Genomic DNA, 21,393 nt, shown 5'->3' with positions numbered 1-21,393 from the left:
CCCGAAGCGTGCATCAGTGCAAATGTGTGGTTAGCCGAAACAGCTGCTGTTTTCCTAATTGCCCTCCGATTGCACACGGCAGAGTGCGTGACCTCATAATCGTTCTCTCTTTTCTCTCTGCTGTGTCGCTTCGTGCCGGTACGAGATTTGGATGCACGAGGTGGATCATCATCGACGCCGGGCTTTTCCGCCTCTTCTCGCTTCGTGACGAGACAAGCTAACGACACACACTGCACCGCTCGCCTCTTTCCTTCCGCAGAGTATCAGCTATGAGTTGCTCAAACCAAAAAGCTTCGTAGCTGACAGAGGTAGAGACGCGCAACGTTGCATCCGTAATGCTGCAGTGAGGAGCCGATGGAGAGTGAGTGTGTGTGAGTGATTGTCAGGGAGTCCAGAATCTGGGGAACCACAAAAGGAAGAAATCCACCCCCACCCAAACCTTTTGTTTTTTAGGGTGTGAAAGCGCCGTCGTCAAGAAAAGATCTTCGTCAGAGCTTCGAGTAACTGACTGGTCACCGCTTCCAGCTTTCCCCGCAAATTGGGAACCGCCAGCCTCAAACCATGCATGCTCTCTTGCGCCGTTCTCGTGTATGGTCGAACCGACGTGCTCACGTTCTCCTTCTGCTCCTTCTGCTCGCCCTTGCTCGTTGTGAACACGGCGGAAGTACGATGCGACCGCTGCCTTTCACTGTTAGATTACGCTTCCCTCCTCCCTCCGCAAAATGCGTACCGGACGCCCTCGTACCCTGCTCACACTTGACATCTACGACACCCACACGCTGGCCCAGTCACACGCAAGAGCATATCTTAGAATCTGGGGAATTTCAAAGGGCAAACAACAGAGCTTACAACGCTCACTTGATATCAAAAAAGGGCAATCAGAAGAAGAAAGTCTGGCCAAGCTGCGCGGTACGCACCAATCAGCAGTCCGACACCTCGTCTCGACCCGGCCCTGCGCTGTGAGCCAGAACAGAGCACAGCATCGAGACCCGTCCGGTCTGTTGTCGTTGCGGACCGCTGTCTCGCCCGTCCAACAAGGGCTCCTCGAGTTTACTCCTGGACGAGCTCCTCCTCCTCAAGGTACTCGCCCTCAATGTCCTCGTCCAGAGCAGAAGCGTCCTGGTACTGCTGGTACTCGGCGATCAAGTCCTGCAAGTTCGACTCGGCCTCGGTGAACTCCATCTCGTCCATACCCTCACCCGTGTACCAGTGCAAGAAGGCCTTGCGCTTGAACATGGCCGAGAACTGCTCCGAAATACGCTTGAACACATCCTGGATCGCTGTCGAGTTGCCGATAAAGGTCACCGACATCTTGAGACCACGAGGAGGAATGTCACACTGCGCCGTCTGCACGTTGTTGGGGATCCACTCGACGAACTGCGTAGAGTGCTTCTGCTGGAAGCTTTGCATCTGGTCCTCGACGTCCTTCATCGAGACCTTGCCACGGAAGTACGCGGCGCACGTGAGGTAGCGACCGAGGCGCGTGTCGCAGGCAGTCATCATGTTCTTGTTGTCGAACGCCTGCTGGGTGATCTCGGGGATGGTCACAGCACGGTACGACTGCGAGCCACGTGCCGTGAGCGGAGAGAAGCCGACCATGAAGAAGTGGAGACGCGGGAAGGGAACCATGTTGACGGCGAGCTTGCGCAAGTCCGAGTTGAGCTGACCGGGGAATCGCAGGCAGGTGGTGACACCGGACATGACCAGCGAGACGAGGTGGTTGAGGTCACCGTAGGTGGGAGCATTGAGCTTGAGCGTCTTGAAGCAGATGTTGTACAGCGCCTCGTTGTCGATACAGAAGGTCTCGTCCGAGTTCTCGACGAGCTGGTGCACCGAGAGGGTAGCGTTGTAGGGCTCGACGACCGTGTCCGACACCTTGGGCGAGGGGAGGACCGAGAAGGTGGCCATCATTCGGTCGGGGTACTCCTCGCGGATCTTGGAGATGAGGAGGGTACCCATACCGGCACCGGTACCACCACCAAGCGAGTGGGTGATCTGGAAACCTTGGAGCATGTCACAGTTCTCGGCCTCCTTGCGGATGACGTCGAGGACCGAGTCGACGAGCTCGGCACCTTCAGTGTAGTGACCCTTGGCCCAGTTGTTACCGGCACCGGACTGACCAAACACGTAGTTGTCGGGGCGGAAGAGACCACCGAGGGGGCCCGAACGAGTCGAGTCCATGGTACCGGGCTCCAAATCGACGAGCACGGCACGAGGCACGTACTTGTTGCCGCTGGCCTCGTTGTAGTAGACATTGATACGGGCGAGCTGGTCGTCGCTGGTGCCGATGTAGTTACCGTTGTGGTCGATGCCGTGCTCGTCCGAGAGCACTTCCCAGAACTTGGTACCAACCTGGTTACCACACTGACCGGTCTGAAGGTGGACTGTTGGGGGCGAAATGGTTTGGCGACATCATAGATCAGGTTCGGGACGGTGACAAGGATAGCATGGGAGCAGTGCAGATGGAGGAGACGTTGGACGGTGGTTGAGAGTCGTGGCGGGTGCAAAGATAGCAAGTGTTAGCGAATTGATGCATGCTAAAAGAAAGACCATATGCGGGTGACAATGCGACTCACCAATCTCACGCATCTTGAAGAAAGGTTAGAAGGTAGGTCGAATATGGATCCTGATTCGTTTGATGACTGGAAACGCGCGCAAACGACGGAGATGGAGGAAAGTCAGTCATGTCTGTCTTTTCAGATACAGTCATAAGGAGTCCGGACGAGCAGGCCGTCGATCGATGTTACGAAATGTCGAACGATCGCACGAGACTATTGCGTTGTCGGAAGGTAGGTGCATTGTTGCTGGCGACCGGGAAAGGGCGCGACACCTTTTGCGCATGTCACTGTGCAAGCTGAAGTCTGGTTCCAGCACCTGCCTGCCATGGATGGACCTTGTGGCTCCACCTGCGCAATCAAGCATGCTTCCTCGATCCTCTATTGACGTGACACGTCGGCATCGCTTCCAGCAAGTGTAGTATGGGCAGCATGCTCTCTCGATGACGCGTGATTTGCGAGCGGGATGATCCTCAACGGCATCACTGCAGCTACCGATTATGCATCAGGAAGGATGCCAAGGGGGGGTGCGCGTGTAGATCTTGCTTCGAATCGTGGTGAAGTGTCGCGCTGCGCCTAGATTGGTGTCGGATGCTGTCGAGTCGTCGGGTGGTCCTGATCGTGAACAGGGTTGTTGCTCGCCTTGGGATCAAGAAACTTACAGCTTACTTGGAGGAACGCGAACTAGGCTGAAAGAACCTGGAGAAGGAACCGACGCCTGTGTTGCCGAAAAGAAGGTGGTGGTGGTGAATAGGTGAAGAAGCGAGGGCCGGGTGAGAACGGAGGTCGCAGAGGAAGAGGTTGGTGAGCAGGAGGATGGTTGGTGAGCAGGTGGCGATCACACACTTTGGGCTCAGAGGGGCGGCGCGCGCTGTGTCGATTGAGGATTTGGCTCGCTGGGCTGGCTGGCCGGCTGGCTGGCTGGCTCATGTTCAAAAGTTCAAAAGTGTTGGACTGCCAGTGCGACCGACGGCCAGGACGGCCCAGAGAAGGCGAAACACGCACAGTCGCCCTCCGTCTCTCGCTCGCCCGTTCTCTTCCAAACTGACACTCTCGAGAGACGCACGCACGCTCGCACGCACGCTCGACTGGGTGCGGCGCAAAAAGTGTTGTTCTTTTTTCCTCCCCTTCCGCCTCGTCGCCAGTGTCTCTCTGCCTCGGGGCAAGCGATTGAATTTTGGTTGACGATTTCAAAGTCCAGACACGCGCTCGCTTTTGTTTTGAATACAAAACCGAGGCATGAGGAGGATTTGCGATGCACGTCCGAATTCGCTTGCTCGATAGTCACTCTCTGGCAGCTTGCCTACACTGCCTTTTGTCTCGAGAGGAGCCCGGGATATTTCTGAGCCCTGTTTGAGTCTGGAACGCTGTTTTGGCGTCCCTGTCCATCATCTGCTTTCCACCTCTCTCTCTTTCATATGATAGAGGCTTCTCGTCTAACTGACATAGGGAAGCCACGCTCACTGTCTTTGTTGTGCGCTCAAAACGATGACCACTAGCGAGACAACAGGCGCTTGTGGTAGCTGGCACAAGGCTTCTCGAAAGGAAGGTGTGACTTTATCAAAGTGAAGCTCTGCTTTGAACAGTCTGCGCGCGCAACAGCGCCTGGACCTGATCTGCTTCCTCTCTCTGTTATCACATTTCTAAGAACGAAGGCATAACAACAGCAGGCCAAGAGTGGACGCGTCGCGCGTACCGAGCCGCTCGTGCATGGGCTAAAATTTCGAGTTCGAAGAGATCGCCGATCTCTATCAAATCGGGCGAGCATTTTTGGAGCCTGCGTTTTACAGCCGTCTTTTCTGGCTGCAAACTGTATGGATAAGCTGCAATAAACCAAAATCATGGTCATTGGCTCGTGGGGCTGTCCACGCAGAGGAGTCCAATCACAGTCAAAGGCTGGACAATACAGTTGGCAGTGTCGAATCGATTTGCTTAAAAGTACAGGATGAACAAGGGACGCATCGCCAGTAGTGAGGGCGCAAGCATGCAAGCATCGTCTTCAAGCAATCGGCTTGATCTTGAAGTGCAGCGAGATCAAGCTGAAGATCAGACACTTGAGATCCTGCACCAGATAGTACATCACCCTCAATCCATCCGGATCTTCGCTATCTTGTACGTCCACTAGTGAGCCGATTTTTGCCGTCTATATCAGAAACCAGCATGCAAAAGAGAGGGGTCATTATTTAGCTGACTGATTGTGTGGTGAAAGAAAAGGCTCAGGGGACTCAAACTTACCTCGAACGAAATGTGCTCTTTGCCCAACCTCACTTCAAGTTCCTGACGACCAGTTGAGTTCTTCTTGGGCCATTTGGCGTCGTCTTCCCGCATAATCTCGGATTCCTCTACGATGCGGCGTAGTTCGTCGACCATGAGAGGGCTAATCCACACTGTCAGAACGGGTACCCCGGAGAGTGAAGGTGGGATGCAGCGGTCAGTACAGCGTTCCAGACGGCAGGAAAAAAGAAGGGAGAGCGCTTCTTTGGATACATACTCTCTTTGCGAATCAGGCTGTCGTTGCGATAGTTCGAGTTGTTGGCATAGCGCAATCGACCTCGTGAGTATTCGAATTCAAGAAACTCATGGCCATGTCTCCCCTGATGTCCGGTGCTGCAGAGGTGATCATCAAAGTATTCTGTCAGTACACAACATGCTCTTCGTGTATCTTCCGTTGGTCGTAGAGCAGACGTGCTCGGAATGGCCTGCTTACTAGTATCGGACGTAAAAGTCAGACATGCTGGATCTATGTTGAGCTGCTGCTCGCTCGCTTGCTCCTCCCCTTGACTAGACCTGTTCTAAGTCAGCACTGGATTTGATTGGTAATCTTTATCTCCGGTTTCGAGCGCCAAAGTTGCCGCAAGTTGGTAGAGTTATTCTGTAGTGCTCTGTAGGGTCGTGGATGTGATCCATATCGAATGCGCAAGGATGGTCTGTTCTTTGACGTTTTGGACATTTCGGGATTCGGAGGTGGAGTTTTCCTTTGCTGTTTTAGGGTCCAATGTTGCTTCTTTCCCCTCCTCCCACATTCCTACCTCTTCTTGGCCTCGCCCAGCTGCCCCATCTCCACTCACAATGTATACCATCGCACATGCACCGACATCATGAGTCGAAGGGAAGCAAAGAAGAGGCGCTTCGCAGAACCGGATCTCCCCGACATCTTCACCTCTTCTTCATCAGCACACATCTTCGCCCCCTCTTCCACCAACCGTTCTTCCTCCTTACCGGACGAGCTATATCCGACTTCGTACGAGATCACCCTCAATCACGACGCTGTTCTCAAGCGAACGCTTCAAGTTGCACCTGATGGGTCTTCCGACAATCGTGGGGCAAGACTCGTGACGTGGACGAGCAGCTGCGGCAAACAGACCGTCACCACCGATCGATACGATGCCGTCCACTTGCTCTCCGAACTACCACCAAAACCTCCGCACACGGGCTCAACAGTACTTCCGATGGAGGACGTCGGGTGGTCAGATCTCGACAGTGATACCGAAGACATGTTCTACATGACGGATGTCGAAGCGGACCAGTTCAAGCATGACAAAGCAAGATCGGCGTTGGAAGCCCAACGTGCGACACGCCTGGCAAACCTGTCTTCCGTATCACCTTCACCACCCTTACATCACGAAGCTACCATCGAGGAAGAACTGAAGCTGAGTCGAAGTCAATTCGAGCTGATGCAAAAGACAGCCAGAATCGTCGCTTCGTCCAGCAACGCCTCGCAGCTCGAGCTGAAGATCCTCACCAACCACGCTAGCGACGAACGCTTCTCCTTCCTCCACAAAACCCGCAATCTCCACTGGAACGCCATATGGGAACAGCTAAAGACCACCAAAGGCGAGATGACTTACGAATCTGCCTGCCGCATCTCGCAGAAAGTCCCCGCAAACTTCATCACCGGTGCACCTCTCGTCACCTACGACGACACCGATAGCGACACCGAATCCACCAACCAACAAACCTCTCCAACCGATCATCCAAACGATAGCACCACAACCACTGCCACCGCCGATACACTCGCAGTCAAAAAGCAAAAACAAGCAGAACGACTCGCACGCGCCAAACTCTGGCTCCAAAATCGTCAACCCAATCCCCCATCCCCTTCTTCATGAAGAACCCCACACTATTCACTTCCGTCCACACACACACAGAAACGAGCGATGATTCGAGTGGTGATGCCAATGCCGGACACAAAGTTTCTGAAAGAAAGAGGGAATACTATTGGTAATACACAGAATATGGTTAGAAGAAGGTTCGGCAAAAGGGGAGTGAACCAACGATGGAAGAAAGATGCGATCGATGCTTGTAAGACGTTCCTACGTCTCTTTTTTTAGACGTTAGACGGCCGAGCTGTTTAGAAACCCATGCCGCCCATGCCACCCATTCCGCCCATTCCACCCATGCCGCCCATACCGCCCGCGGGGCCCTTCTCTTCAGGAGCCTCGACGATGCAGCACTCGGACGTGGTGAGCAACGAAGCGACACCGGAAGCATCCTGCAACGCTGTCTTAACCACCTTCAAGGGATCCAAGATACCGGCAGCGATCATGTCCTTGTACTCGCCGACGCTGGCATCGTAACCGTAGGTGAAGTCACCGGGCTTCTCGAGCAGACGGCCGACGACGACGGAGCCTTCCTCGCCGGCGTTCTCGACAATGGTGCGTGCGGGACGGGTAAGGGCGGCCTTGAGCATCGAAAGACCGAGCTGCTGGTCAAAGTTGGCGGTCTTGACCTCGTTGAGCGAGAGCGAAGCCTTGAGCAGCGCAACACCACCACCTGGCAGCACACCGGCCTCGACGGCAGCACGCGTGGCGTTGAGAGCGTCGTCGTATCGGTCCTTCTTCTCGCCCACCTCGACCTCGGAGGAACCGCCGACCTTGATGACGGCGACACCGCCCGAGAGCTTGGCGAGGCGCTCCTGGAGCTTGGTGCGGTCGTACTCGGAGGTGGTTGTGTCGTTGATGGCGGCACGGATCTGCTCGCATCGCTGTGCGAGGCGGTCCTTGTCGCCCTCGCCGTTGAGGAAGATGGTGTCCTCCTTGGTGATGGTGACAGCGCCGGTGGTGCCGAGCATCTCAGGAGAAGCACGGTCGAGCTTGGTCTCGAGCTCGTCGGAGAAGACCTGGGCGCCGGTGAGGATGCCGAGGTCACCGAGGATGCTCTTGCGGTTGTCACCAAAGCCGGGCGCCTTGACAGCAGCGACCTGGAGCTGGCCGCGGAGCTTGTTGAGGATGCAGGCAGCGAGAGCCTCGCCGTCAATGTCCTCGGCGATGATGAGAAGAGGGCGGCGGGCCTGTGCGGCGGCCTCGAGCGAGGGGAGGATGTCCTGGAGAGCCGAGATCTTCTTCTCGGACAGCAGGATGAGGGGCTTCTCGAACTCGACCTTGGCGGTCTTGACGTCGGTGATAAAGTAGGGCGAGATGTAGCCACGGTCGAAGCGCATACCTTCGGTGATCTCGATCTCGTCCTCGAGGGTCTTGCCCTCCTTGACGGTGATGACACCCTCCTTGCCGACCTTCTCCATGGCGGTGGCGATGAGCTGACCGACGTGGTGGTCGCCGTTAGCCGAGATGGTGGCGACCTGTGCAATCTCAGCAGAGGTGGTGACGGCGCGCTTGTTGGTCTCGAGGAACTTGATGACGGCGTCGACACCGGCCTGGACACCACGTCGGAGGTCCATGGGGTTGCAACCAGCAGCGACGTTCTTGACACCCTCTGCGTAGATGGCACGAGCGAGGACAGTGGCGGTGGTGGTACCGTCACCGGCGATCTCGTTGGTCTTGTTGGCGACGTCCTGGACGAGACGAGCACCGAGGTTCTCGAACTTGTCCTTGAGGGTGATGGACTTGGCTACGGTGACACCGTCCTTGGTGATCTTGGGACCACCGAACGGCTGCTCGATGATGACGTTGCGACCCTTGGGACCGAGGGTGACGGAGACGGCGTTGGCGAGGAGGTTGACACCGTTGAGCATGGCAGCACGGCCATCGTTGCTGAACTTGACCTCCTTGTGGGCATTTGCGACGAGCGAGGTGGAGAAGCTGCGGCCCTGGTTGGAGGCGGCCTTGCGAGCCGGGGTAGCGGCGTTACGGAGAAGAGACATTTTGGCGGCGAAAGGATGTGAGGAAGAGAATAGAAGTGCGAAACAAGATCCTCCAATGAAGCGTCGTCGTCGACTGTGCAATAGTCGAAGATGAAGAAGCAAAAGTGACGAGGAGGAGGACGAGAGAAAGGAGAGTTGGTGTGCGAAGGACAAGACTGAACTGAGCTCGGTCCAGAATATGACACTCCAGTCTTTGACTTCTCAGAAGAAGAACAAATCACACAGCACACAGTCGCTCCGGCTTTGTGCCTTTCTGTGCAAGAAGAAACGGCCATCTGATTGGCACTTGGCTCGGATTCTGACACTTTTCCAACGGGCAGCACACGGCGACGTTAGCCGATCAGCCAAAATGATCTTTAAATTTTTTGTGAGCTACGTCCTCCACTGCTCGTTGCTTGCTATATCAATCTCTTCTTAGCTCAACCTTCCACCTTTCCAGAGACACAGAAGGCTTCGACGTCGGATCGAGCCGAACCTGAAGGCATCTTCGAGCGAACACTCATGGTTAACGCGGCACGAGGGCGACAACATCCACCGGCTTCGACTTGCGCTGTCTGAGCCTGTCTCTATACCGGCTCGATTTTTTCGGCTTTGTTCCTCAAGCTTCTTTTTGGAATTTAAAGATCTATTTTTTTTTGGCCGGCTTTTGCCCGAGCACAGATTGGATTACTCAATGAAGTGCTGCTGAGCCACAGAAAAGTCCAACCAACCGGATCACGGTTTTGCCCGATTCTGTTTTTTGGCTGGCCTTCTCCACACAGTCTCCGCCGGGCTTAGCGTAGAGTCACAGATGGCCATGTTTCTTCTTGAAAAAATACGCTCTCGAAGCTTCCAGGCCGACGACATTCACTCTCTAATGTCCTCTGACTTTGAGATCTTGATTGGACTGCCGGTGTCATGGCTGCAAACAACTCAACAGTGAGAAGTGGACGACGTGTAGATGGGATGTTGAGCTTTGCGAGTAATGTCGTGTCTACAAACGATTCGTCTGGGTGACAGTCGTCAGAGCAAGAGAAGCCGGGAAGCGATTGAGCCCGTGTTCCGAGTTTGATTTTCAAGGCGAGAGTGTGAGGCACAGGCTCGCTTCTTCCAGATTGCTGTTTTCCATTCGTAAAAGTTGCTCACCGTCATTCTAGTTCTTCCCCACCATCGATCACTACCTTCGTCGAAGCAACTCACATCGCATCACCCAAAATGGTACGTATACGCTCCATGGAGGGTGGCCGTAGCTGCTGGTTCTGCCCTTTTATCGGTCCTTACGACGAATGCCACTCACCTCGCCTCCGTTCAAGTCACATTTGCTGACATCCCAATTGCCTTCTTTCGCTTGTCCCGATCATCGCACCATCCGACGCGGTTCCCACTCTTGAACGCCACACTCTCTGCCGACACTTTTGCCTGCGAAACTGCGCAACAGGCCACTCAATCCACCATCCGATCGATCAAGTCGGTCGTGCCTCTGCTCGACCGCGTCCTGGTGCAGCGATTCAAGCCCGAGACCAAGACCTCCTCGGGTCTCTTCATCCCCTCCTCTGCCTCGTCCTCCCCGCTTCCTGAGGCTAGCGTCATCGCCACTGGCCCTGGTGCTCCCGACAAGGACGGCAAGGTGGTTCCTACCTCGGTCAAGTCCGGCGACAAGGTCCTCCTCCCCAGCTGGGGCGGCAACTCGATCAAGGTCGGTGAAGACGAGTACCTCCTCATCCGCGACTCCGAGATCCTCGCCAAGATCACCGAGTAGATACACTGTTCGAACCTCAAAACCTTCTCGTCACACTCGATGACTCCACACACCACTTTGTAACATCAGCATCGGCCCCTCGCCCCGACTTACGCCAGCTCGTCAGACTGTTCGTCCAGCAAGTTTGTCGGGGTAAGGGCGACCTCGAAATCTAAGCTTCATATCTGCATCAACATCATCCAATTTTCTCACACGCACATACCGACGTACGACACCGATCCAGATTCTTCTCAGCAGCATTGTCAGACGAGACGCATATGACATTTCTTCAGTTGCAGTGCGCACTCAATCCGCCTCGCTGTCAGCCAAAGCGTCGGCACTCGACATTTTCGTCGGACTTGCACTGCTTGCGCTCGCACCTGGCACTCCGATCAAATGTCGGCTCACCGCTGCCAGTCCACCGTAGGCGCCCGTCTCCAGCCCACCTACGACACCCACGAAGGAGCCTCGCTTGCTGGCTCCCGTCAGCGCCGGTCTCTGTGGCTGCTGCTTGTCTTTCTCGTCTTGCTTCTCCGTCACCTCCGATCCTGCTTCGTCCTGAGTTGCTTTCGTGGCTTCGTCGTATGCTTCGCGCGTGACGGCGTTGAGAGGCGTCGTCTTCAATGCGCCTGCTAGCGATGCTCCCATCCAAGGTAAGAGATTCGCTGCGAACGCTGGCGCAGATCCGCCTTGATTCGTCTGGTTGCTACCACCGGTGCCGTTCCCCTGCTCTGTTCGTGATGTGTCAGGCCAGGGATCGTTCATCACTGCCACTGAGCCATGAAGACTCGACCGCTCCACTGAGTACTTCACCTCACCATTCGCTTTGCTACGATAGCTGACGTGCTTGTCAATCGACAACGTGCCTCCCGGCTGCTCTGCTTTCTCGATCGCCATCGCCAGCTGCGTTCTGAATCGATTCGCGAAGCCGGGAAGCATGGCCGTCCCACCCGAGACAAGGACGTTTTCGCACATGACTCGGCGCAGATCGATCGGCAGCTTCGAGATGGCTCTGACGGTCGTATCGATTAAACCGGGATCGTCGTCATTGCCCGATTCGAAGAGAAGCTCTGCCGCTCGCTCACGAACCCAACCTGGTATGGCGATGACGCCAGATGCTTGCGCCCCTCGAGATGCGCCCGAAAGAGTAGAAGAGGTCGAGCTCGGAGGAGCCGATATGCTCTGGATGACCGAAGCGGTGCCGTTCGGATCGACCGAGTCGGGCGTCACTGCAAAAGTGAATGGCGTGGCAGTCGAGATAGAGGAGTATCGCTGGCGGGTTGAAGCAGCCGACTCTGCCTGCAGCGCTTCCAGTCCTTGGCGTGATTCGGCTGATTCGACTTCGAGGTCAGAGAAGAGATCTTCCAGACCACTGAGATCAGGATCGTAAGAGCTGACGAACAGCGCCTTCGCCTTGATCTGCTCCAACCGGTCGTCCGTCAACAGCGATGGATCGATGGTATGCGTTCGCTCTCGCAGCGATTTTGATGAGTCTTGCAGACTAGCTTGTGCGGCAACAAATCTGCCATGCCGCAAAAGCAGATGCCTGAGTCTCGCATTGAGCCGCTTGCCCGCCCGAGTTGTCGATGCAACATGGCTCGTCATCGGCCTCCCGTAGTATACTGGCGTCAGAGTCGACTCGAGGTATCCACTCTCGAGGACGAGGCCTGTGATTCGACCCACGGCTAGCAAGCTCAGCAAAGGTGAGGGCACGAATGCCACCGACGGCACCTGAAGGTTGTTGAACAGCACCAAAAAGATCAACTCCTTGATCGAGGTCGGCAGCATCGGATGCTCGACTACAAGCACTTTCCTCTGCTTCGGATCGACCATGAGATGCTGGGTGAAAGCGTTGCGTAGGAGTTGCGTGAGCTGCGCAAGCACAAGGGCCCGTTTGCCTCGACGCAGCTGGTCATCGGCACATCGCTCAAAGTCCAGATCCCAAAGTGCTTCGCCAACGTTATGCGCATCAGTTTGCGTTGATGATGTATCGAGATGCAGATAGGAGGTAGACGGCTGGGAGAAGCTGACGGACGGCACGATGACACGCGGGCGAGGTTCGCCGCTGAACCCAAACTTGGAGTACCTGCTGCCGATGTCAAGGATGACTCTGTCCTCGGTGCCGAACAGAGAATGACGTCGGGTCGCTCCTGTGTATGCAGTTGTGTAGTTCTGCGAGCTAATTGATGAGTTTGCCGTCCTCGATGTGCTGGAAGCTGAAAGATGTGCGGATGTCGAAGACCTGCTCGGGACGGTCGCGGATGGTTGTTGGAACGACACCTTGCGACTTTCGGTAGCGGCCGAGCCTGCGCTGGATCTCGTTGCTGCACTGAGCGCGATGCCATCCTGCTGGGTGCTCGTTGACATTGTCGCAGCGCTGAGCGCTTCCGAAGCGTGGTGGTAGCGCAGGCCGATGGTGAAAAGCGGTTTGGTCAGAGGAGGAGACCAACACTTTTCTTCCTGCTTTGGGTGCGTGTTGCATTTTCCGGCTCGGTCGCGTGTCAAACTTGGCGGAGAGGCACACCCTGCGCGACAGTTCCGCGGTGGCCTGTGCCAAAAAGCGCAGTCCCCGAGATGAACCTCCACCTCGAAAAGGATGCTCGCACGCCGCAATCTCTTCTTCCACCGACAGCCTCGCCCTGACATCCTCTCGATTCGGCATCGCTCGCTGCAGTTCCGATCTCGCTGCTAGTTCCTCTGTCTTGCAACTCGTCATCGTCGCAGGGCAGTCGCTCACAAGATGTCGAGCATTGGCGTAGACCCACTTCCGGCCTCGGACTCGCAAATCACAAGCCAGCGACCCTCGGCGCATACCCAGCGATACGATCGTCAATTGCGGCTATGGGCGTCTTCAGGACAGTCTTCGCTAGAAAAGTCTCGTATCCTCGTGATTGGAGCCTCGGCATTGTCAGCTCAAATCCTCAAGAACTTGGTGCTTCCAGGCATCGGCTCGTTTGTGCTGCTCGATGATTCTATCGTCGATGCTGCAGACCTCGGCGTCAACTTCTTCCTGCAGCCTGGCGAGAGCGAAGGAAAGTACGCCGCAGAGGAGATGTGTCGTCTGCTCACAGACATGAACACCAGTGTCGCGTCAGAAGCCAAGCTCGAGGATCCCGCCACGTTGCTGCAAACGGATCCAGGCTTCTTTGCCGCCTTTACACTCGTCATCTCGGTCAACCAGTCGAGGTCCTTCGACATGGCGCTCTCCGATACATTGTGGGCGCTGCAGCCTCCATCGCCACAGATCCCTTTGCTTCGAGTGCGTAGCGCTGGCATGCTGGCTGAGATGCAAATTAGCCTCAAGGAACTTGGCATCATCGAAACGCATCCCGACAGCGTACTTGATCTGAGAATCACACGGCCATTCCCAGAACTACTCGAGCTAGCGCAGCAATTTGATCTCAACACAAGCGATACGATGGAGCACAGTCATATCCCTTTTCCCGTCATCCTGATCAAGAAGCTGGCCGAGTGGCGGTCAACACACGATGGCCAGCTGCCGGCATCCAAGGACCGCGACGCTTTCGTCAAGCTGATCAACGCATCTCGACTCGCGGGCAATCTGGACGCGGAAAACTTCGATGAGGCGGTGTCCGCCTTGGGCAAGCATCTGTGGCGGCCGCTCGCCTCCAAGGGAGCTGGAGGAGGTGGCGTACCCGACGAGGTAGAAGCCATGTTCGAAGATGCTGCATGCTCAAATGTCACACCAGCCTCGACCAACTTTTGGATCCTGGTTCGTGCATTGCGCGAGTTTGTAGCGACGTCACCGACCAAGTCTCTGCCCTTGTCGGGATCGATACCCGACATGAAGGCCACATCGTCTGGCTACATCAAGCTGCAGAACACATACAGAAGCAAATCTCTGCAAGATCTGGCGCAATTCAAGCAGCTAGTGGCGGAGACCTGCAGAGCAGCAGGTGTCCAAGGTACAATCGCCGATGATGAGATCGAGGCGTTCGTCAAACACGCCGGCTATCTCAAATTGATCCGCGGTCGCAGCGAGAGGCAGAGGAGTCAAGCACCCAATCAAGAGACCGCCATGCTGGCGTTCATGGATCCCGTCAACCCGTGCACGTTTCAACATCACATTGCTCTTGCAGCAGCGGACGAATTCCTAGAGCAGCACGGACGCTATCCCGGTGTTGCGCAGGTTTCGTCCTCGTCGTCCATCGCAGCTGTGCCGACGACTTTCGTGGACGCAAACGGATTGGAGGCGACTACGTCAGCTGACGATCAGCACCGTGCAGCGAAGCGACAAAAGTCGGAAACACCGACGGGCGAGCTCGACGCGAGTGTGGCGGATGTCAAGATGCGCGACCTGACAACGGGCCACGACACGTCCAAGGACGAAGCCGAGCTGCTAGCGTTGGCAAAGACGATGGCCACAACCAAGTTCGGCCTCTCGGAGGACGGCGACGAGTGGGAAAGGATCGAACAGAGTGTCGGCGAGCTGGTGCGATCGGGTGATGCAAGCTTGCCTCCGACGACAGCCTTGATGGGAGGCGTGGTAGCGCAGGAGGCGATCAAGCTGATCACCAAGCAGTACATTCCAGCGGACAACACGGTCATCTACGACGGCATCCAGCAGGCTGTCGGTACGTTTCGGCTATAGACAGCAATCAACACGACATCAGCATGCTCCTCACTGGCACAGTCGGCGGTGTTTGACCAAGCAACCATATATGGGTGAAACATCCGCTGAAAAGCGATGTTAGGTCGGCCAAAAACAGGGCCGCCTCACGTGACGCAAAATAAACACTCAGCTAAAATTGAGCTTCCTTGTGCCGCTGTGACGCGTATGGACGGTGAGCAGCCCACAGGGAAAGCTGAGCAGCAGCGGAAGCCATTCCAAGTGGGAAAAGAGCGCGTTGACAGTCGTGTGTGTTGGTCTGTCCGGGCGAGGGTCGCTCTAACTCGGCTGTCCCGACACCTGGCTGAGGACGCGCGCTCAGCAAAAAATATTGGGTCGAGAGCAACACAGCAGATCAACACTCTCTGTATGCTCTCAGATCGCTACAGCGACAGCGACGGATCTTGCCTTCCTCCAATCATCTGCAGTGATCATCTCCTCTACCAACATCAATCCCAGCAGTGGCACGAACATGACTTCGAGAATTGCTTAGGCTCGACATCAAGAGACCGCAGAATTCCTTTTCTCAACCACTGCACTGCCGACAGACTCAGACTCGTTCATCCCAAGAGCTCGGCATAGCAGCCCGTACTGGCAATCCGGCAGCCCTGTCCAACGCCGGTCAACGATCGCGGCCACGCGTTTGCCCACATCACATCCTTGCGATCAGGTTTCCGCTCACACCTCAATAGGCAAACATGCGCATCGAGGAACTCATCATCGACGGCTTCAAGTCGTACCCCGTGCGAACGCACGTGTCCGGCTTCGATGCGTCCTTCAACGCCATCACCGGTCTCAACGGTTCTGGCAAATCCAACATTCTCGATTCCATCTGCTTCGTGCTCGGCATCACCAACCTCACTGCTGTCCGAGCAAACAACCTACAGGATCTCATCTACAAGCGAGGCCAGGCAGGTATCACCAAAGCCTCGGTCACCATCGTGTTCGACAACACGGATCGCGCCAAGTCTCCCGTCTCGTTTGAGAATTGCCCTCAAATCACCGTCACACGTCAGATCGCCATGGGCGGTCTAAGCAAGTACCTCATCAACGGCCACAAGGCCACCCAGCAGGCGGTGCAAAACATGTTCCAGAGCGTGCAGCTCAACATCAACAACCCCAACTTCCTCATCATGCAGGGAAAGATCACAAAGGTGCTCAACATGAAGCCAGCAGAGATCCTCTCCATGATCGAAGAAGCGGCAGGTACGCGCATGTTCGAGGACCGCAAGGACAAGGCCATCAAGACCATGTCCAAGAAGGACCAAAAGGTCAAGGAGATCACCGCCTTGCTCGAGGAAGAGATCACACCCAAGCTCGACAAGCTCAGAGAGGAGAAGCGTTCCTTCCTCGAATATCAGAAGGCCAGCACAGAACTCGACCGCCTCACGCGTCTGGCGAAAGCGTACGAATGGCAGCAGTGCTGCGCCAAGTACGAGGAGAGGAAGGCGCTCGTCGACCAGAAATCGCAGGACGTGCAGGAACGCGAAGACGAGGCGAAGGCGCTCAAGCGACAGATCGAGAGCATCGAAAAGGAGCTCGCCCAGATCGAAAAGAAGAAGGAGGCCGAGATGACCAAGGGCGGCAAGCTCCAGGCGCTCGTCAACAAGAGCAAGGAGCTCCAGCACGATCTCGTAAAGCGCAAAACCAACGTTGATCTCAAGATGGGCTCGGTCGAAGAGGAGCGCAAGAAGCTCCAGGCAGACCAGGCTTCGCTCGAGGCGTTGCACCAGACGCTTAGCGAGAAGGAGGAGCAGCTCGTCGAGCTCTCTGGCTCCTTCTCCGAGCTCAAGGCCGACTACGACGGCGCCGTCGCCGATGTCAACAAACAGGACGAGCTTCTGCAGACCTTGCTCACCGGCATGGCGTCGTCCTCCAAGTCGAAGGGAGGCGAAAGCTCGGCGGGCGGCTACATGGGTCAAATCGCCTCAGCCCGTGCCGAAGAGACGGCCGCGAGCACCGAGATCGAGCAGTCCAAGCTGCGCATCGGACATCTCGAAAAGGAAGTCAAGCAAAAGGAACCGCTCGCCAAGAAAGCGCAGAAGGACGCGGCCGGACTCATGGGCGAGCTCGAGTCGTCACGCGGCGCTGTGGAGCAGCTCGAAGCGCACATGCAGAAGCTCGGCTGGGACGACGAAAAGGAAAAGTCACTGCTCCAGTCCAAGGCCGAATGGAGCCGACGTGTCGCGGACCTTGTCGAACGCAAAGAGGCGCTCAAGTCCAAGCTGGCCGGGATGGACTTCCAATACTCGGATCCCGAGCCCAACTTTGATCGATCGCGCGTCAAGGGTTTGGTGGCATCGCTCATCCAGCTCGATCAGGACAAGCACAAATACTCGACGGCGCTCGAGATCTGCGCTGGTGGCCGACTCTACAACGTCGTCGTCGAAGACGAAAAGGTGGGCTCCAAGCTGCTCGCCAATGGTCAGCTCAAGAAGCGTGTCACCTTGATCCCGCTCAACAAGATCAACGCCTTTGTCGCCGCTGCAGAGAAGGTGGGTGCGGCGCAGAAGCTCGCACCTGGTAAGGTGGATCTGGCGCTGACGCTGGTGGGCTACGATGACGACGTGAGTCGCGCCATGGAGTACGTGTTCGGCAACACGCTGATCTGCGCCGACGCAGCCACAGCGAAGCGGGTGACGTTTGACAATGCGGTGCGCATGAAGTCGGTGACGCTCGATGGCGATGTCTACGATCCTGCAGGTACGCTTTCGGGAGGATCCAAGCCCAACTCGGGCAACGTGCTGATCAAGATGCAGGACCTCATCAAGATCGACCGGGCGCTCAAGGACGCCAAGATCGAGCTCGGCAAGGTGGAGTTCGAGATCCAGTCCTCGAAAGCACAGATGGCGTCGTTCTCCAAGGCTAAGCGCGACCTCGACCTGAAGCGTCATCAGGTGACTCTGCTCGAGTCGCAGATCAGCGGCTCGAACGCAACGCGCATCATTGGTGAGGTCGAGAAGGCGAAAGCATCGATCGCCGAGCTCAAGGAAGCCATCAACGCAGCCAAGCAGCGCCAGCAAGACGCGGGCAAGGAAGCCAAGCGACTCGAAAAGGAGATGGAGGAGTTCGACAAGAACAAGGACTCGAAGCTGGACCAGCTCAAAGCCGAGATCAAACGCAAGAAGGCCGAGGTGCAGAAGCGTAGCGTAGACATCAAGGCACGTCAGGGTGAGGTGCGTACGTTGGAGCTGGAGCTGGAGCAGACGCGTGTCGAGATCACGGCGTGCGAGAAGACGATCAAGGAGGGCGAACGCGCGATCAAGAAGGTGGAAGCCGAACTCGGCGATATGCAGGCCAAGCTGGAGGAGCTGCAGGCGGATGTGGACAAGGTGGAGTCCAAGTTGGTCGAGGAGCGTGCTACGCTATCGGGCTACGACGACGATCTGGCTGCGCTGCGCAATGCTCTCAAGTCGAAGAAGCAGGAGATCGCGGACGGTGCGCTTGCGATCAAGCAGCTGACGCACGACCGCGAGAAGCTCACGGGCGATGTTGCGGGCTACGAGAAGCAGATCCAGCAGCTCGAAAACCAGTTCGAATGGATCCAGAGCGAACAGCGCTTCTTCGGTCAAGCCGGAACCGTGTACGATTTCGGCAAGCACAACATGAGCGAGGTACGCAAACGCTGCAAGAAGCTCGAGGAGACGCAGCAAGGGATGCGCAAGAAGGTGAACCCCAAGGTGCTCTCGATGATCGAAGGTGTGGAGAAGAAGGAGTCGACGCTCAAGACCATGCTTTCGACGGTGCTGAAGGACAAGGACAAGATCGAGGATACCATCACCGAGCTCGACCGGTACAAACGCGATGCGCTTCAGAACACGTGGGAGAAGGTCAACACGGACTTTGGATCGATCTTCGGCGAGCTCTTGCCGGGCAACTATGCGAAGCTCCAACCACCGGAGAACCAAGACTTGACACAGGGATTGGAAGTCAAGGTTCGTCTTGGGACGGTATGGAAGCAGAGCTTGACAGAGCTGTCCGGTGGACAGAGGAGTTTGATCGCGCTCAGTCTGATCATGAGTCTGCTGCAGTTCAAGCCGGCTCCGATGTACATCTTGGACGAGATCGATGCGGCGTTGGATCTGAGCCACACGCAACACATCGGTCAGCTGTTCAGAAGCAGGTTCAGGGGCAGTCAGTTTATCGTTGTCTCGTTGAAGGAAGGACTGTTTACGAATGCGAACGTGCTGTTCAGAGCGAGGTTTAGGGATGGCACTAGTTTGGTGGAGAGGACGGTGAATGCGAACAGGACGACGGCGGGCGAGGTGGAGGCGGATAAGGAGAATGCGGGTGAGCGGGGTGCCAGGGGGAAGAAGGGCAAGGTGGGAGGAAGAGCGGTGGGAGCGGGAGGTAGGATGGTTGCTGCGTGAGGCGGAGGATGCCAAGTATAGGTGCGCATCAGTGTATTTCTATTCGACAAACTGTTGATCGTGGACACGCCTGTGTGAGAGGTCTGAGCTAGCAAAGCGGTCAGGCGAGACAGACGTTTGGTCGCTGATACGAGTTGGTAGAACGAGACAGAAGTTTGAAGCCATGAAGCTTCCTAGATTGTTCAAGAAGATACCGGAAGGTGCTCGTCGCTGGTAGATGCACACACCATAACGTCTCGAAGCTAGCGTCGCCTTGAATCCTCGATCTAAACCGCGATATCGCCGTCGAGTCGAGCAGGCACAGGACAAAAAATCTCACACTCGATTTCTCTCAATAAATCCCGGCACTGCGTCGGTTCGGATTTTAAGCGCGTCTAAACCCGTCGTACGCGGGATTTGAGGGCGGAGAAACGCACAGAGCGTCGATTGTTTGGTGGCTTCCTCCACCACCATACATTCCAACGGTGTACATATAAAAGTAACTGTCTCTGGCAACAACCTTCTATGTCAGAAGTTACCCAGAAAGCATCCGCACAACCACAGCCACAGTCGTCTGCTTTTCCACGCATCAACATCCTCTTGCTCAGCGTATTGGTCCTAGCAGCCACACTCTTCTACTACACCCTCCGTCCACATTCATCTCCACTTTCGTCTCCCTCTTCCGCGACCATCGCAACGGACAACATGACGTCAAGCGCAGCGGTGAAAGCGGCCAAGCTCCAAGTGACCCCACGCAGATGGCACGCTCGCGGGCACGCCGATCACGGCTGGCTCAAGACCTTCCACACCTTCTCCTTCGCCTCGTACTATGACCCGGACCACATGTCGTTCTCCAACCTTCGCGTGATCAACGAAGACCGCGTTGCCTCCGGAACCGGTTTCGGCGCCCACCCGCACCGCGAAGCCGAGATCTTCTCCGTCGTGCTCAAGGGGTCGCTCGAGCACAAGGATAGCATGGGCAACACCGAGATCCTCCGCCGCGGCGATGTGCAGTTCACCTCGGCCGGAACGGGGATCCGTCACAGCGAGAAGAACGGCGGTAAGGACACCTGCCACTTCCTCCAGATCTGGTACACCCCCGATGTCAGCGGTTTGAAGCCGAGATACTACACAACCTCGGCTACCGACGAGATGAAGCGAAACACGCTCAAGACGCTCATCAAACCCATCTCGACCTTCTCTCCCGCTGAAGCTGAGAAGACCGGGTTGCTACCAGCCGGTTCCCCCATCCCTTCCCACTCGACGCTCGTCACGCGCACCTCGATCCTCACCCCCGGCTCCAGCGTCACGCACATCCTCGGCGCAGACTCCGCCGCAGATTCCGGCTCCGAACGTTGGTGCTACATCCACCTCGCCCAAACCTCCGGCTACAAGGACCCCGACTTCCCAGACATGGGCATCAAGAACGAAGCCGCCATCACCTTCAGCGATGGTAAGCACAACCAGTATACGCTCAAGGAAGGCGATGGTGCGTACATCAAGGGTGGCAAGGCGGGTGATGCTATCGAGATCAAGAGCGAAGGTGGGAAGGACGCCGAATTTGTGCTGTTCGACTTGAAGCCTCAGGGCGGCAGCTCGTTTTGGTGATGTGGATCGGGATGATGGAACGGAAATGCTTTTTGGACCCTGAGAAACGGTCGTGCCGAATATGTGCGTGTGTGTGTATGTGTATGTGAGAGGGCAGTCCGACAGCCAAATTCTCGCCACAGCGGCTTCGCTTCTGTCGATCAGCCAGGTTTGAAAGGCTCTAAACATATATCACCGGGTCAACCAACCTATTCGTCCTCCTCAACCTGCTCCTGATCAACGCCCTCGCCTTGTTCCTCGCCGCTGTCGTTCTCGTCGTATCCAACCCACCCAACCCTTTCTCCATTTCACTCTCCTTCTCCTTGTCCACCCCCACCTTCTTCCTCTCCTGCTCCCTCCTCGTCCACTCCTCAGCCTCCCCCCTCACCCTCGCCTCAAACTCAAACCTCTGCCCCCTACTGAACAACCCCACCCTCCCCTCCCTCACCCCCTCC

General features: G+C 56.3%; 8 protein-coding genes across 8 annotated transcripts; 5 read left to right on the top strand and 3 right to left on the bottom strand.

The window, feature by feature from the left end:
• Positions 1–1,050: 1,050 nt before the first annotated feature.
• On the bottom strand, positions 1,051–5,288 carry PHSY_006716 (tubulin beta chain; the record flags this gene model as incomplete). The annotated part of the gene is made up of 4 exons (XM_012337315.1): positions 1,051–2,373; positions 4,791–4,942; positions 5,047–5,162; positions 5,263–5,288. The coding sequence occupies 4 exons, from the start codon at positions 5,286–5,288 to the stop codon at positions 1,051–1,053; spliced, it is 1,617 nt and encodes a 538-aa protein (XP_012192705.1).
• A 365-nt stretch (positions 5,289–5,653) lies between these two features.
• PHSY_006715 (hypothetical protein) lies at positions 5,654–6,664 on the top strand (the record flags this gene model as incomplete). The annotated part of the gene is made up of 1 exon (XM_012337314.1): positions 5,654–6,664. One exon carries the CDS (start codon positions 5,654–5,656, stop codon positions 6,662–6,664), a length of 1,011 nt encoding a protein of 336 aa, XP_012192704.1.
• A 242-nt stretch (positions 6,665–6,906) lies between these two features.
• PHSY_006714 (hypothetical protein) lies at positions 6,907–8,655 on the bottom strand (the record flags this gene model as incomplete). The annotated part of the gene is made up of 1 exon (XM_012337313.1): positions 6,907–8,655. The coding sequence occupies one exon, from the start codon at positions 8,653–8,655 to the stop codon at positions 6,907–6,909; it is 1,749 nt and encodes a 582-aa protein (XP_012192703.1).
• A 178-nt stretch (positions 8,656–8,833) lies between these two features.
• Positions 8,834–10,393, top strand: PHSY_006713 (heat shock protein; the record flags this gene model as incomplete). The annotated part of the gene is made up of 3 exons (XM_012337312.1): positions 8,834–8,986; positions 9,792–9,852; positions 9,948–10,393. 3 exons carry the CDS (start codon positions 8,834–8,836, stop codon positions 10,391–10,393), a joined length of 660 nt encoding a protein of 219 aa, XP_012192702.1.
• A 285-nt stretch (positions 10,394–10,678) lies between these two features.
• On the bottom strand, positions 10,679–12,739 carry PHSY_006712 (actin; the record flags this gene model as incomplete). Its single annotated transcript, XM_012337311.1, has 1 exon — positions 10,679–12,739. One exon carries the CDS (start codon positions 12,737–12,739, stop codon positions 10,679–10,681), a length of 2,061 nt encoding a protein of 686 aa, XP_012192701.1.
• Positions 12,740–13,112: 373 nt separating this feature from the next.
• On the top strand, positions 13,113–14,984 carry PHSY_006711 (neddylation-related protein; the record flags this gene model as incomplete). The annotated part of the gene is made up of 1 exon (XM_012337310.1): positions 13,113–14,984. The coding sequence occupies one exon, from the start codon at positions 13,113–13,115 to the stop codon at positions 14,982–14,984; it is 1,872 nt and encodes a 623-aa protein (XP_012192700.1).
• Positions 14,985–15,700: 716 nt separating this feature from the next.
• Positions 15,701–19,372, top strand: PHSY_006710 (potential nuclear condensin complex SMC ATPase; the record flags this gene model as incomplete). The annotated part of the gene is made up of 1 exon (XM_012337309.1): positions 15,701–19,372. One exon carries the CDS (start codon positions 15,701–15,703, stop codon positions 19,370–19,372), a length of 3,672 nt encoding a protein of 1,223 aa, XP_012192699.1.
• A 684-nt stretch (positions 19,373–20,056) lies between these two features.
• PHSY_006709 (hypothetical protein) lies at positions 20,057–20,959 on the top strand (the record flags this gene model as incomplete). The annotated part of the gene is made up of 1 exon (XM_012337308.1): positions 20,057–20,959. The coding sequence occupies one exon, from the start codon at positions 20,057–20,059 to the stop codon at positions 20,957–20,959; it is 903 nt and encodes a 300-aa protein (XP_012192698.1).
• Positions 20,960–21,393: the final 434 nt, after the last annotated feature.

This window comes from Pseudozyma hubeiensis, assembly GCF_000403515.1.
Source record: "Pseudozyma hubeiensis SY62 DNA, scaffold: PHS60, whole genome shotgun sequence".
Lineage (NCBI taxonomy): Eukaryota > Fungi > Basidiomycota > Ustilaginomycetes > Ustilaginales > Ustilaginaceae > Pseudozyma > Pseudozyma hubeiensis.
The sequence above is the reverse complement of the archived record's forward strand: the minus strand, read 5'-3'. Positions and strand labels throughout refer to the sequence as shown.